Here is a 13,118-nt window from a genome sequence, read left to right as displayed (position 1 = left end):
ATGATATTTGATTGAAGAGACTGTGGCGCCCCCAAGTGGCAATAAAGTTGCCAACGCAGTTTCAGCTGCATCTAAATGAAGCCGTCAAGTCTATTGTTCTGAGATTTCTACCAAAATTCTAATTCAGTCAGTAAACGTTCGACAACAGTGAGGCCAAAATGAAACAACCAATGAGAATTATGAAATGAAATTATGAATCTGCTCGGTTTGTTTTACGCCCACGTAATCAAAACAGTATATTACAAATGACTTTAGAACGACTACGAGGCCTAAAGGTTGTTGCGTTGTTTGTTCCATGTGTCAGTTTGTGTCTTTTTTTTCTCTCCATGGTTCTGTCTGGTAATTTTTCATTTCTGTGGTATTGTCTCTTTGTGGTTGTTGTTTGACTTTCCAATAAGAAATTTCACTTCAAACTGTTTTCAAGTCTCACAGTTTGATCATTTCACTTGTGCTGCTCCGCAACTCCGAAGCTGCTGAACGAAACGTTAAAATAGAAGTCTAAAAATGCACACTCAGCTTCAACCTCACTGCAACTCACCAGAGTGACTCTTTATTAGTTCAGAGTTTGTCAGGTTAGAGCGAAATAAATATATCAAACCATGTAATGGAGCATCCAGTCCCACAGATACAGATCCGGCTGATTAGGGTGCACCACAGTCACAGATATCTGATCACCTATTCTTAACCCGTGTGCTTGATGCTGTGAGGAGGAATCTGCGATAATGTCTGGTAATGTCTGGTGTAATATCCGTTCAAAAAAAAAAAAAAAAAAAAAAGACAGACGGACAACAAGGTAAAAAAAAAGCATTATTTATCACGGTTGATAAGTCAAACTGATCAGTACCCATGACATTACACAATACAAAGGCATGAAAAAAATTAAAACATTAAAATAGGTATTGCCTTTTCCAAATGCTAATTTTTCCATTCATAAATACTGTTGCCATCTCATTCAACTGCAGTTTCTTACAACAGAATCACTAATAGGCAGAAATTATTTTCTACAAATCAATGAGCATGATGTGACAATGAGAACGACAATCTGCAGACATTCTGTGGTGCTGGGAACCAGTAATGTTTTCTTCTTTTTGTACAGTACAACATTGAAGGCCCAGCACTCCTCTGAATAGGAGGCGTGGTAGCAGCCCGGAGGAGGAGGAGGAGGAGGAGGAGGAGGAGGAGGAGGAGGAGGACTGTCCTGCTGTGGTCATGTGACCTTTGAGACATGCTGAGGCCCAACATAAACGGTGAGATGGGTGAGTTGACGTCTTGAGTCGATGTGTGATCTACGCCGCTGGTCCACGGCACCGAGTCCTGTACTGGAACATGAGAACAGAGAGCGTCTTAAGGAGGATGTTTGCTGACCTGCTGTTTCCAGTATTTGCTCAGTCTGTCTGGCTTCCATTAAACCAGCTCATGCTATGAGCTCGTTTTCAGCATTCCCCTGGAAACTTTCAGCCAGAGGTGACTCACCATTTCAATATCCCCCGAGTGGAGACTTAGCTGCAATAAACCTCCAACTCCTAGGATTACACATCCAATGAAAAGTCACTGTAATAAAGTCTGGTGTAATGAATTTACTGGAGACCACATCCGTCATTAGACAAGAACGGTTGGTCAGGAGCTGCTGTTTAACGGGACTTTCGTCTGAATGTGACAGTAGTAGTTAGGCTGAGCTTCACTGTCTTGTCTGAGCATGAAGTAGCTCAGGTCTGTTCCTTTTTGACTGACATTTAAGAAAATCTCCCATGTGCCACGGCTCATTCTGTCTTTTCACTGTCCATTTAAGGAAAACCAGTGTGTGAAAAGCATAGAAACTGATTTATACATTTAGTGAGTTTGCATGTTAGAGAGGTAGTAACTAAAGAAATTACTGACCCTATGTCTATAGACCTATACTGGCTTTTCAGTCAGTTTGCGAGTTGGTTTTGTGTAATCACTCCAGGGGTAGCATGGGGTCGTGAACGGTGGAAAGTTAAAGACAACTTCACAGACCATTAAATACTATTATCAGAACAGGTTCAGAGCTTTTAGAAGTTAACTGGAGGAAACTGGTATCATCACCAGATATCATCACGACTGTGCCAGCCCGGTTTCTCTGGTGTGCCCTCTAGTGGCATCCTCCAGTAACACATGATGTACACAAACTACATCTGCCTACATATATATGTGATTTTCAGGCTGGTGATGGGAAGACTGCATTTACTACTGTGTCCAACCAGCTGATCCACTTCTTCCTCAAACACGCAGCAACTTGAGGGCCAGAGAACAGAGATGGTTTTGTACGCTGTGCGCAGGTTAGCTTAAATTACAGCAGTCACTGGGCACCGGTGGAAACCACGAGGATTCACTCACATGGAGTCTGTTCTGTTTCTCAGCAGCTCTCTCTGTGACTCCTCATTTCCCCCGAACCTCTTGTGCAGAGAGCGAGAGTGTCACGACACAATAGACACATTAAAGGGAAACACACCGCCGTCTATGCCATGTTGACATCAAGCAGAGCTCTCCTCTAAGTGCTGCTCACTCAGTGAGGCTTCTAAGCCTTTGTTTACCAATACTCGTCCTGAAAGTGGAAAGTTTCTTTGAGGACATGAAATGTGATCACAGACTGTGTTTGGATTGATGGAGGAGTTTTCAGGTTAAGTACACTGTGTCCAGCTTTGACAACGTAAACGTTAGCTTGTACCAGTGCGGTGTGCACGGTTGCCACATTGTCATCAGTAAGAAATACCTCAATATTTTCCTTTAATATTATTTAAAAAAAAAAAAAAAAAAAATGCTTTGCATATTCAGATGACTGAGAACTACAAAAAACAAAGATGAGCACACGTTGTAATTATGTATAATTATCAGTTACAACAGCTTATGGTTATTGTGTACAAGTAAATACTTACACATGGTGATAATAAATCAAACTGTACTGTAAAGTACCAGTTACGTACTCAAAGCAGATCATTGCTGCATGAATAAGTGTATTCCAGACACATGAATAAAGCTCATATTTAACTATTCATCACCATGTGTCACATTGAATTCCACAGTCTACATTAAAGCCTGATGTGTACCTGTGTCATGTGGTGCTGACGCTCCTCTGCTCCTAACTGGGGTTGGGTTTCTCTGCAGACTTCTGGATCTGTGAGGAGGAACAGACATGGTGGTCAGGTTTCATCTTTCTGCTGAGGACATGCAGAGCATGAGTATGCATTCAGCCACCGGGAAGACGCTACCTCATAACACTCAACAAAACAAAACAAAGAAAACACTGATTGTGAAGAAAGAAGGCAACATGGAGGATGTCAAACAACATGTAAGAAAAAGATGCAGATTCTCTAACTACCAGGAGAGGGCAGACTCTCTTAGTTAACTCTTTAGCCAAGGTCAGGCTTATGAAACCAAGAGACTAAAAACAACAAAATAACCACTGAAATCGAAAAACATGGAGGCAGTGGTGAAGCTGAGACCAGAACTCAACAACAGGCTGCGTTAGATGGCCAGAAACTCAAATGAAAACAAGAGGAGATGAGTAACTGTGAGCAGATGGAAATCTGTAACGTGATCTTTCACTGAGCTGCACATGGTTTAACTCAAATCAGACACTAGAAAAAGGCTGAATTTGGGGGAAAAAAAAGGAAAGAAAAAGCTCAGCAACAGGCAGAAGTGTAACTGTACCTGTGATTGTTCTTTTAGGAAATCTGGGAGCTGAAATTCACCTTTAAAGACCTGGAAAAACAAAGGGCCAGGTTTAGAGACTATGCAGGAAGTCAGGATCTGGAAAGTTCAGTAATGACTCAACACGTCAAAGAGAAGGATTTTCACTGCCTACAACCCTAAAGTCCAAGCCTGACCAGGCAGTGGCCGAAGAACCCTGACGACACGAAGAGCAGGGACAGAGATGGATGAGAGGAAGGGCAGGGGTGGCTGCAAGTTTTTTAAAAAAATAAGGTCAAATCAAAGTGAGGGAAGGGAGGGGGCAGGAGGAGGAGGAGGGGGAGGAGGAGGAGGAGGGTCGATGTCCTATAGGACATACCTCTACTGTGAATGCAGAGAATTTAACCTCTTCCTGAGTCTGTGTGTGTTGGAAGAGTTCCTCAGGAAAAGAAAATCTGGCTTTCAGCAGCCTAATAAAAAAAAGAATCCATTTATTACAACCAGGCCTTTTACTTCCACGGAGATATCGGGATATCTTTGCAGGAAGTGGCCTCCTTCATGTTGAATGCGAACGCTGAGGCACGAAGCCAGAGATAAAGAAGAATGTTGAGTAAAAGTGGGGCTGGTGGAAATGTGTGTGATAGGTTGAATATTGGGGGGGGGGAGAAGGCACAAAGTGTACTTAGCCTCTTCTTGTATCTAAGGTGTGGGTCACTACAAAAACACGCCCGTTAAACCCTTAAAATATCCATTCACTGCAACCTCACTGGCCCCAGTGCTGTTCACAGACTCCTGATGTTTACGCTTCATCAGCTACAGTTGATTCATTCAGTGAGTCAGTCAACAGACTAAACTCTTCCACTGGCTGTTATCTGGTGTACACATACCACCGGTCAAATGTTAATTTATTTCTGTATTTCAGAGATTTGTTTGGTTCTGCGTTGTGGCGCCGAAACCAGACAGACTCTTATCAGAATAGGAGTCTGGCAAGAAGCAGTTCACGGATCTGGATATAGTCCTGCAACTAACCAGAGCCACTCAACCAGCAAATTTAAGCTCTATATGATTTGATGTAATTGGCGTGGCAGATCCTTGCAGATATCGTGCATAATCGTATCATTATCATTATATAAACATATTGAGTTACACAGAGATAAAAATGCGTTAAGAAAGCAAAGCATGTTTTTTTAAAGCAGATACAGTTATGCACACGTGTGGCTTTGCCTTCCGTGTTGGCTTTTCTGACAAACTTCTTATTTCATCACTGTTTTTTTTAATTTTTTTATTATTTAACAAAAATATGTCATGTCATACAGTATCAATAAGCTGCTGTCTCTCTTACTTAAATGTGTCTGACCATCAGCTGCTAAACACTGCAATTGATGGACTTTGATGGAAAATACCGGTTAACCTCTGTCCAGACACAGCAGTTAACAGACGACCATTAGAGAGGCAGGGGAAGATACTGACGACCATGTGCAAGTCTGTCATCAAAGCAAACAGGAATTTAAAACAGGTCAAATATTTAATTTTGTTCATTTTTTGTTTAGTGCATTTTGTTAAACTGTACAAGGGTTTAAAAAAAAACCCTTTAAGGAATCAATGTGCCCAAACATCTGACTGGTACTGTGCATGTGTGCCCGAAGCCAAATGATTACACAAAAGCACTGTGTACAGGTCTGATATTTTAAAGATAACCCCTGTATCTTTTTGCAGTGGAAATGCCAGTGGAGCAGTGATGTTGCTGATAGAATGAATGATCCAATTTCAGCTGACTGTGCCTGGTCTCATGTGCTCCGACAAGATAGAGCTCTAACTTGTACTTTTAAGGGCATCACATGTTAAGAATTTTAATAACCTTAATCTGAACTGGTGCCCGTTGTGAGATCAGCTCCCGCTATCTGTGTGTCTGAGGCTGTGGATGGAGCAGTGACCCATTTAGAAAAGTCCTCCAGTTCCTCGCTAATCCTCTACATGTAACTCATGTTGCTGCCTCAACACTTCACTTGTCTTCATTAGATGTCTGTCCATGGGTGGTGGCTCGAAGGAAACCAAGCTCTGTACGGATTTATTAAGCAGATTTAGACGGAGGACAAAAAAAAAAAAAAAAATTTTCTGGTAAAGATAAAAAGAGTGCTGCATGCTATGTTTTGTTTTATAGTTTCTCTCCAACTTTGTTCTGCTGCTGTTGCGCCGACTTCCCCTCGGTTTCACCGCTAACCTCAACGGCACCCAAAACATCCTCAACATCAAAATCTAACTGGCCTTTTTTTGCCGGAGCACAGGGGCAAAGATCAACCTCAAAAGTAGTGAGCGGTTTCAGAGCTCGGCAATAAAAGTTTAAATTCTCTCCGTTTTCACGAATAACTTGACACTTGTTCCACAATCCCCACGTGCGTTCGTGCTTGGTTGCGTGTCAGCCTAAAAACAATGCAGGGCCAGAAATGCAGCGTAATCAAAAATTACTTCCAACGGCAGAGAGGCGAATGCATGTTTCTGATTTCCTCCTGGGTGCCATTTTGCAGCTCTCCTCAGTGTGCAGAGGCTCCAGGCCAGACTGCTCAGAACCACTCCAATCTGCTCAGATGGGAAAGGCAGAGGACGGAGAAAGGAGAAGCAGAACGTCCTTTGTACGCCAGGTCGCACACACACACATAATAAATCCAAGAGGTGTGTAATTAGGACGTGTACAGAGGTACTGTCTGCTCTGCACACGACAGATCAATCTGTCCTTCAGAGGGAAGACAGAGATCAAAGGCCAGACATCTTGTCTACATGATGGGATCACTGTAATGTGAAGCCAGGCGGCTCTCGGCCAGCAGACTCAAGATCCATTACCTCTGTTATAATGCTCAAGAAAGGATGAATATTCATACGGTGAAAATTTACAGCCTACTCTGCTGAGAAAGATAAAACTACTTGAGACAGATGGAAGGGACCTCTGACTGCCAGTGCAGGGCTTGGTCCCCGCTCACGGACAGAAGTGCCTCTTTCCTGTCATTTTCCCACCACTGAATGAGCTGTTTACAGCTCATACGGAGGCATCTCCATTGGAGTCTCCCCTTTAAAGTCAGACTTGCTTTCTAATTACAACACCACAGCCAGTCGGCACCTCTGGACCAGCTGTGTGCGTTTCACTATTTTATTAGTGGTAGAATTAGAAGCTAGAAGTGAGAGAACTTGGTTACTTAAACAACAGAGTTGAAGTCATCATCATTAACCACATTCACAGGGAGACGCTACAAATGCCAACACTAAAGCATCAAAAGAAATTTGGTGCATTTTCTTATTATTATTATTATTTTTATGCCCCGAGGATGAACGCTAACCTATTTGGCAGGTCCTACAGTTCTGCATGAACTGTCAGAACTGAAATGAACTGGTACATTTTTAATATTATTCTTGTTGTTAATAATGGAAATTGTCACCAGTATCACCCAGAGACATAATCAACTTATCCAATTTAAAGTCCAAAACACAAATCCAAAAAAGAAAATTAAAAATGCAAATGTAAATGTATTCGTATTTCCTAAATTTATCATAATGTACATACACTGATCAGGCATAACATTATGACCATCGTCCTAATATTGTGTAGGTCTCCCTTGTGTCTCCAAAACAGTTGTGACACATCAGAGAATAGACATGGGTCTTCTGAGGGTGTCCTGTGGCGTCTGTTAACAGGATATTGTCAGTTGGGTATTTGGGTCTTATGGGTTGAGGGGAGGGGTCTCTGTGGATCATCCCCAAAATCCTTGATCAGTTTGGAATCTAGTGAATTTAGAGACCAGGTCAAGACCTTGTGCTGTTCATGTTTTTGAGTTGTTCCTCACAACTGTTTTTGTGTGTGTGTCTCTGTCAGGCTGCATCCTGCTGGGGGCAGCTGCTGCCATCAAGGAGTGTCATTGTTATGGGGTGGGGGCGTCTGGTCTGGTCTAGGTGGCTGGTACATGTAACATCCACATAAATGCCAGGGCCAAAAGTTTCCCAGCAGAACACTGAATTGTGAAAACATGGTCAATGTTATTCACTTCTCCTGTCAGTGGTCATAATGTTATGCCTGATCAGTGGATATTATAATCAAATATTTCTGAGTTGAATCACAACTCACTTAACTGCCATGTCTCATTTTTTGACTACTCGTGAGTTTTTTATTCCACTGAATGCACTGCATCAGACTTTTCCAGGAAAACTACAAGGAAAATGTGGCTCCGGTAAGAGAAAATATTACACTACACCTCAAACCACTGAGGTGTAAAGATCAAAACATACAGGAATGTGAATGGAGAGGAGAAACTCTGCCATCAGCCTGCCGTCGCATGCCTCAGCAGAGCCAGTCAGAACCTGGTCTGGGAGGGAGCAGAACAGTCCGGTCAGCCAAGGGGCCCTGCTGGTACAAGCAGCAGGTCAGTCCAGCGTGGCAGTACCGAACTAAACCATGTAGTTGTTCAGCCTCTGTATTATGGCTGCAGCTCCCTGGGACTGAGCTCCAGTCTCAGGGGGTTAAACATGGAAACAGCCCAGTGCCTTTGAAAAGTGGCCAGTGTTGAGCCGCGATTGGCAGGGGAGAACGTTTCAACTGCACGCCCGTCCACCTCCCCCCTCTCTAGGAGAAAACTTTCCAGTATATTGTTACCCCCCCAAACAAAACACTTCTATCTGAACAGCACACTGAATCTATTCAGCAGACCCTCTCTGGTTGGATATTTTACCCAGTGCATATACACAGACTTTAAATGAGGTCCAGGAACCAGGTACTCCACTTATATGTTTAGGTAACAACGAACATTTCAGAACTTTGCTTTGTTTTTAAATCAATTTGACAGAGAGAATGTCAATGCTTCCAACAATAACTTATCAGAAACAAAGTGAGACGGGTTTCTCCATTATTGCACAGAGTAAATGTGGCACATAAAAACACAGCTCAAGTCTTAATCTGTGCTAAATGAGTGAGATGCACTGATCGATAAGCTCTTCATGTGAGGTCCTCATTAATGCATCTTCTTTCTACCTTCTACTGTTCTTGTCTGGCAGATGGTTTCATGAATACGACTCTCTGTTGAGGTCAGAGAGCTAAAGAGCACCGACCATCGCTCTGGATCAATATCCTATGATTGGCCTGTGCATCATTAACCGTCCTTGCACCAATATGAAGGAAGAGGTTCAGCCACGCAATTCACTGGACGAGGAGCGCTACAGACATTGGTTTCTCATCACTCCGCTAACTCCTCTTATTATTGTTACTGTAGAGAAACTGAGAATGTATTGATCCCAATATCCATTTCTCACCAGGGATCAGAACAACTGTGAAGCCACTTAAAAGCAATCGATTGCGGCTTCAGGAGACAAGCCTGACGAGCCTCATTTACAGCAACCTCTGCTTTCAGATGAAGCCTGAACAAAGAGTACAAGGTCCGATGGAAGAGGCATGGAGGTTTGTGGGCTCAGGTTGGGGTATTTGTTCTCACATTCCTTTATTAGCTAAAATGTACCCACACCTCTAATGGTTACTGTACAGTATCTTCTCCAAAAAAACAATGCGCAGACGCAAACAAAGCTTAGTCAAATCAATCAACTCTTATGACCCTCTGGAAGGGGGAAGTAGTTATTTATCTACAGGGGCTCTGACCTTTGGAAGGCATGTTTCTGCTGCATTCACGAAAAAATCCAGCAATGCAGCACCTCATTGCACTAGGGTTGGCTGGAGGTGAAGCACTGAACTTTTCAACCTCCACAAAACTATCAGAAAATCATGTCTTATGACTCAAATTGGCTGTTTTGTTTGTTTGTCCTCTGTTCAGCCCGTCGCTAGCTAGCTAACCCTAGCTAGTGTTGCGTCTACAGACAGTGTAAGACTTATAAGACTCAACACCACTGGTTTGACATCTGACGTGTTGCAGATAAATAAACTTTAATTCTGAATAGTGATGTGACGGTTGCTCAATTAATTGTCCAACAATAACATTTTCCCTTTATTGGACAGTTGTAGCGGCGGCAGATGTTGAGGGCTTTTCATGTGTTATACTTCCAAACCTCTAAGCAATAAATCACCACAATAAAAAACTCATCTAATAATTAAATCATCATTTTAGTTAATTTTCAATATTGCAGAACGTCTTTGTTGCTTCTGGTCTCATGCAGTACTATACTGTACTGTAGCACGCTAAATGCTACGAAATGTGAGTTCCCCAATAATCTCACTCTCTTCATTTTTGAAAGAGAGTTTAGGGATCATCCGATGCTGGTGTAACAGCGCACGGATCATGGCCTCACAAAGCTTTCACATTGCTCTGGGTCATTGAGGCAGCATACAATCACTGTGGCGTCATTTGGATGAATGTGAGCAGACAGTCCAGCCCTTCATTTCAGAATGTATCCGACTGCTTCTTTATTCTGTCACATCGTCAATAAGCACCACTGATCCGTTTTTACTGGAAATCATGACTTATCATGCGTCACACTGCCTCCAGTGTGTTTTACGGGTGATGTGGTATGCTTCAGGTGATGAACCGATCCCTATCTATACATGTTCTGAGCTTCATCTGTCTTCATCAACCAAGACCTACTAAATGGTATAAGACCATTAGTCTGAACTCTGGAAAGGAATGCTAAAGGAAACTAAATCTTAATATCTTTTTTCTAACAAGATCCACCTTCTGCCAATAGAGAAATTTTGCGTAGTTTTGTGGATTAAATCAATGTAAACACAAAAGACAAGAGATTTTGGGAGGACATGCTTTGACTTTGTTAACTACTTTGACCACAGCGCCAACACTGATTAGGAGGATTACCTTTAATCCAGACAGGTCTTCAGGCACAGAGAAAACAACAAAGAACAACTGGGATAGAGCTGCTCCCTACGGGTCACGCTTTCTTAATCATCCACGTCGTTCTCCACGACTCTCCAATGCAAACAGTCTGTTCAGCTACTGCTTTTAAAATTTTTGGCTGCTGAGCTGCTAGATCCAGGCTAGATATTCTGTGGTGAAATCAGGGCTGAGGAGGGAGATGAGACGTACGGTAAATATTTGGATGGGCTGGGTGAAAATCGTGGGGGAAAAAAAAAAAAAAAAGACAGCAGTGAGAGCATTTCCACATGTGGCTTCATCATACAGTGGCTTAGTTGAGGGCTGGTTGCCAGATGTCATTTGCAATACATAATTTGGGGGTGGGGGTTGGGGGGGGTACTACCATACTAACAGAATGTGGCTGGAGTTTATTCAGTACTTTCAAATTATACAGGGACAGCAACACAACAACCGAGTGTATACACGCGTCTCTTCATTTAATACCCTAACTTGTTTAAGGCAGACAAATGGACCCAAAATGTCTCAGTGGTAAAAAAAAAATCTCCGAACATTTTTCAAATAATAGTTTACTTGACACAAAAGCTGCCATCACAGGCATAAAACTACAGCCTGGTTTTGTGGTCTTATTATGGTGTGTGGGTGGATGATTTATAGCTCTTCTCCATTTGTGTCTCACAGTGTTTTAGCATTAAATTAAAAAGTTTTCTGCTGCAAATCTAGGAAGACCACACAACCAAGGAAAAGGAGGCCTGAAGCATAGCCTCATACGTGCAGACCACAAACACCGGACCATTATTCTATTGATACTAAATGTAATTGTTTCTTAATCCACACACACACACACAGTCATCCGATCAAACAGTATAACATATAAAATCATTTCTGTTTTTATATGATTATGTAAAGCCATAAAGAATTCATATGGAACAAATCTTTTTCCCATATTTTAGTTGGCTGTGTAGTTTTCCAGCTCTGAACCTACTTTACATCAACAAAGTTAAAAAGTAGGGGTCATGACCAGACAAGGCTGGAAATGAATACCAATGAATCCTAATGCTGCTCCCTCCACATATGCTGCATATGCATTCCAGTCAATATTATAACGACAACAGAGGCTGCAGACGCTCCTCATCTGAACTAGATTGTGCAGCTCTGGGAATGTTGGCTGGTAGGAGATTCTCCTCAGCAAGATCTCCAGCCCGGAAAGGAAGGGGGGCAAATAAACATTAATATGACCCTGCAGCTGGCAGTGATAAAGGAGAATCACAGTGCTAATGTGCAGATGTACACAGTGTTAACTATTTCAGAGAGCAGACACAGACTAGGAGCCAGCACACAAAGCCATGGATCATTACTGCATCTAAACTATGTAAACAAGACCACAAACACACGTCTGATGAGCCTTCACATGTACAACACAAACGCTGAACTGCATGAAGACACAGTATCTGACCGTAACACTGACATATGGCGGTCTTGGCAAGTCCCTGCTCTAAAGGAGCAGCTCAACGCTTCAGCTCAACAAACGTCTTTGTACTCATCTTACAATGAGTCATAGTGACTTTTGGAAGAGTTGACTTTAACACAATGGAGCTGTTGAATCAACAACAGCTGTTTGCAATGACTGCAGTCCTGGGGCCAAATACATTAAAGTTATAGATCCAAAACGAAATCTCTCTGAACACACAAGACAAATATGCAAGACTTACAGTCACACAGCTGAGGGATGGGAATAAACCTAGCAGTAGTGTGGCAACAAGAGGCCGTGAAATTTTAATAAAATCTGGCAAGTTTTAGTGATGATATGTGAAAAAAGCTCAAGGAATCTGAAGAGTGATGCAACAACCAATGGGAGCAACTGATTCAGCCGACATCTCTACCTCTGAATAATGGTTTTCACCATTTAGTGTGCACATCTGTTTTTTTCATTTGTTTCAGAGCATACAGAAAACACATGCACTTCACAGTGACAACAATTAAACAGCAATTAAAACAGGTTACATGCACTCTTAATTTTAAATCTTACTTAAACAATGGGAGGAGAAGTTTGCAACCTTGTCTGTAGTTTCCATTTCTGTTTTCCACTTTATTCTAATGAAAATGCAAATGATCGAAAAAATGTGTTCCCAGTCACATAACATCCACTCCAAATGTTTTCCATTCGAGTCACTCTTCGTGACATGACTAATTGCGCCAACTTTATTCTTGGTGCAACGAGCACTATCAGAATAGCCCCAAACCTTTCCACAGAGAAAAACTAAAACCATATAGGGTTACATCTGCTTTTAAACCCGCTGTTGTGCGGATATCCACCAGTCAAACTCACATCGTCGAGGTCATGGTAAATTTTACACAACTCAAAAGCATTCTGATGTGGCTGATGCCCGTCTTCTGCTACAGCCACTCCCCACACTGCTAACGCTCCGCTCTGCCTTGGCTATTTAGGTTTCACTGAGTGTGCAGATCCTCGCCCTTGGGTGTTGAGCCTTTCTGCTGATGTACAAACCACTGCTTTATGAGACCACAGAGACATTTCCTTGGAAGAACGGAAGGTGCCAGGAAACGGCGCGGATGCTTTGTTAAAGCATCATCGAGAGAAGATCTCTTGTTTGCAACACAGAAAAACAGAACTTAACAAACGTAAGGCACAAGCTCTGGTGT

The 13,118-nt window shown here is 42.3% G+C and overlaps 1 protein-coding gene across 4 annotated transcripts in view; it reads right to left on the bottom strand.

The window, feature by feature from the left end:
• Window positions 1-794: 794 nt before the first annotated feature.
• Window positions 795-13,118, bottom strand: part of tpst1 (tyrosylprotein sulfotransferase 1) — a 37,508-nt gene continuing 25,184 nt past the window's right edge. The window contains exons 4-6 of one of the 4 annotated variants that reach the window (XM_047594063.1): window positions 3,670-3,720; window positions 3,066-3,133; window positions 795-1,314 (exon numbers count right to left, since the gene is read on the bottom strand). In XM_047594063.1, coding sequence (XP_047450019.1) covers window positions 3,098-3,133; window positions 3,670-3,720 — 87 coding nt within the window. In that variant the 3' untranslated portion in view covers window positions 795-1,314; window positions 3,066-3,097. Of the gene's footprint in view, window positions 1,320-3,065; window positions 3,134-3,669; window positions 3,721-13,118 lie in introns of all 4 variants that reach the window. The other 3 variants (XM_047594062.1, XM_047594066.1, XM_047594064.1) reach the window with 3 other exon arrangements.

Source organism: Mugil cephalus, chromosome 9, assembly GCF_022458985.1.
Source record: "Mugil cephalus isolate CIBA_MC_2020 chromosome 9, CIBA_Mcephalus_1.1, whole genome shotgun sequence".
Taxonomy (NCBI): Eukaryota; Metazoa; Chordata; class Actinopteri; order Mugiliformes; family Mugilidae; genus Mugil; species Mugil cephalus.
Note: the sequence above shows the minus strand (reverse complement) of the source record. Positions and strands in the feature narration are given on the sequence as shown.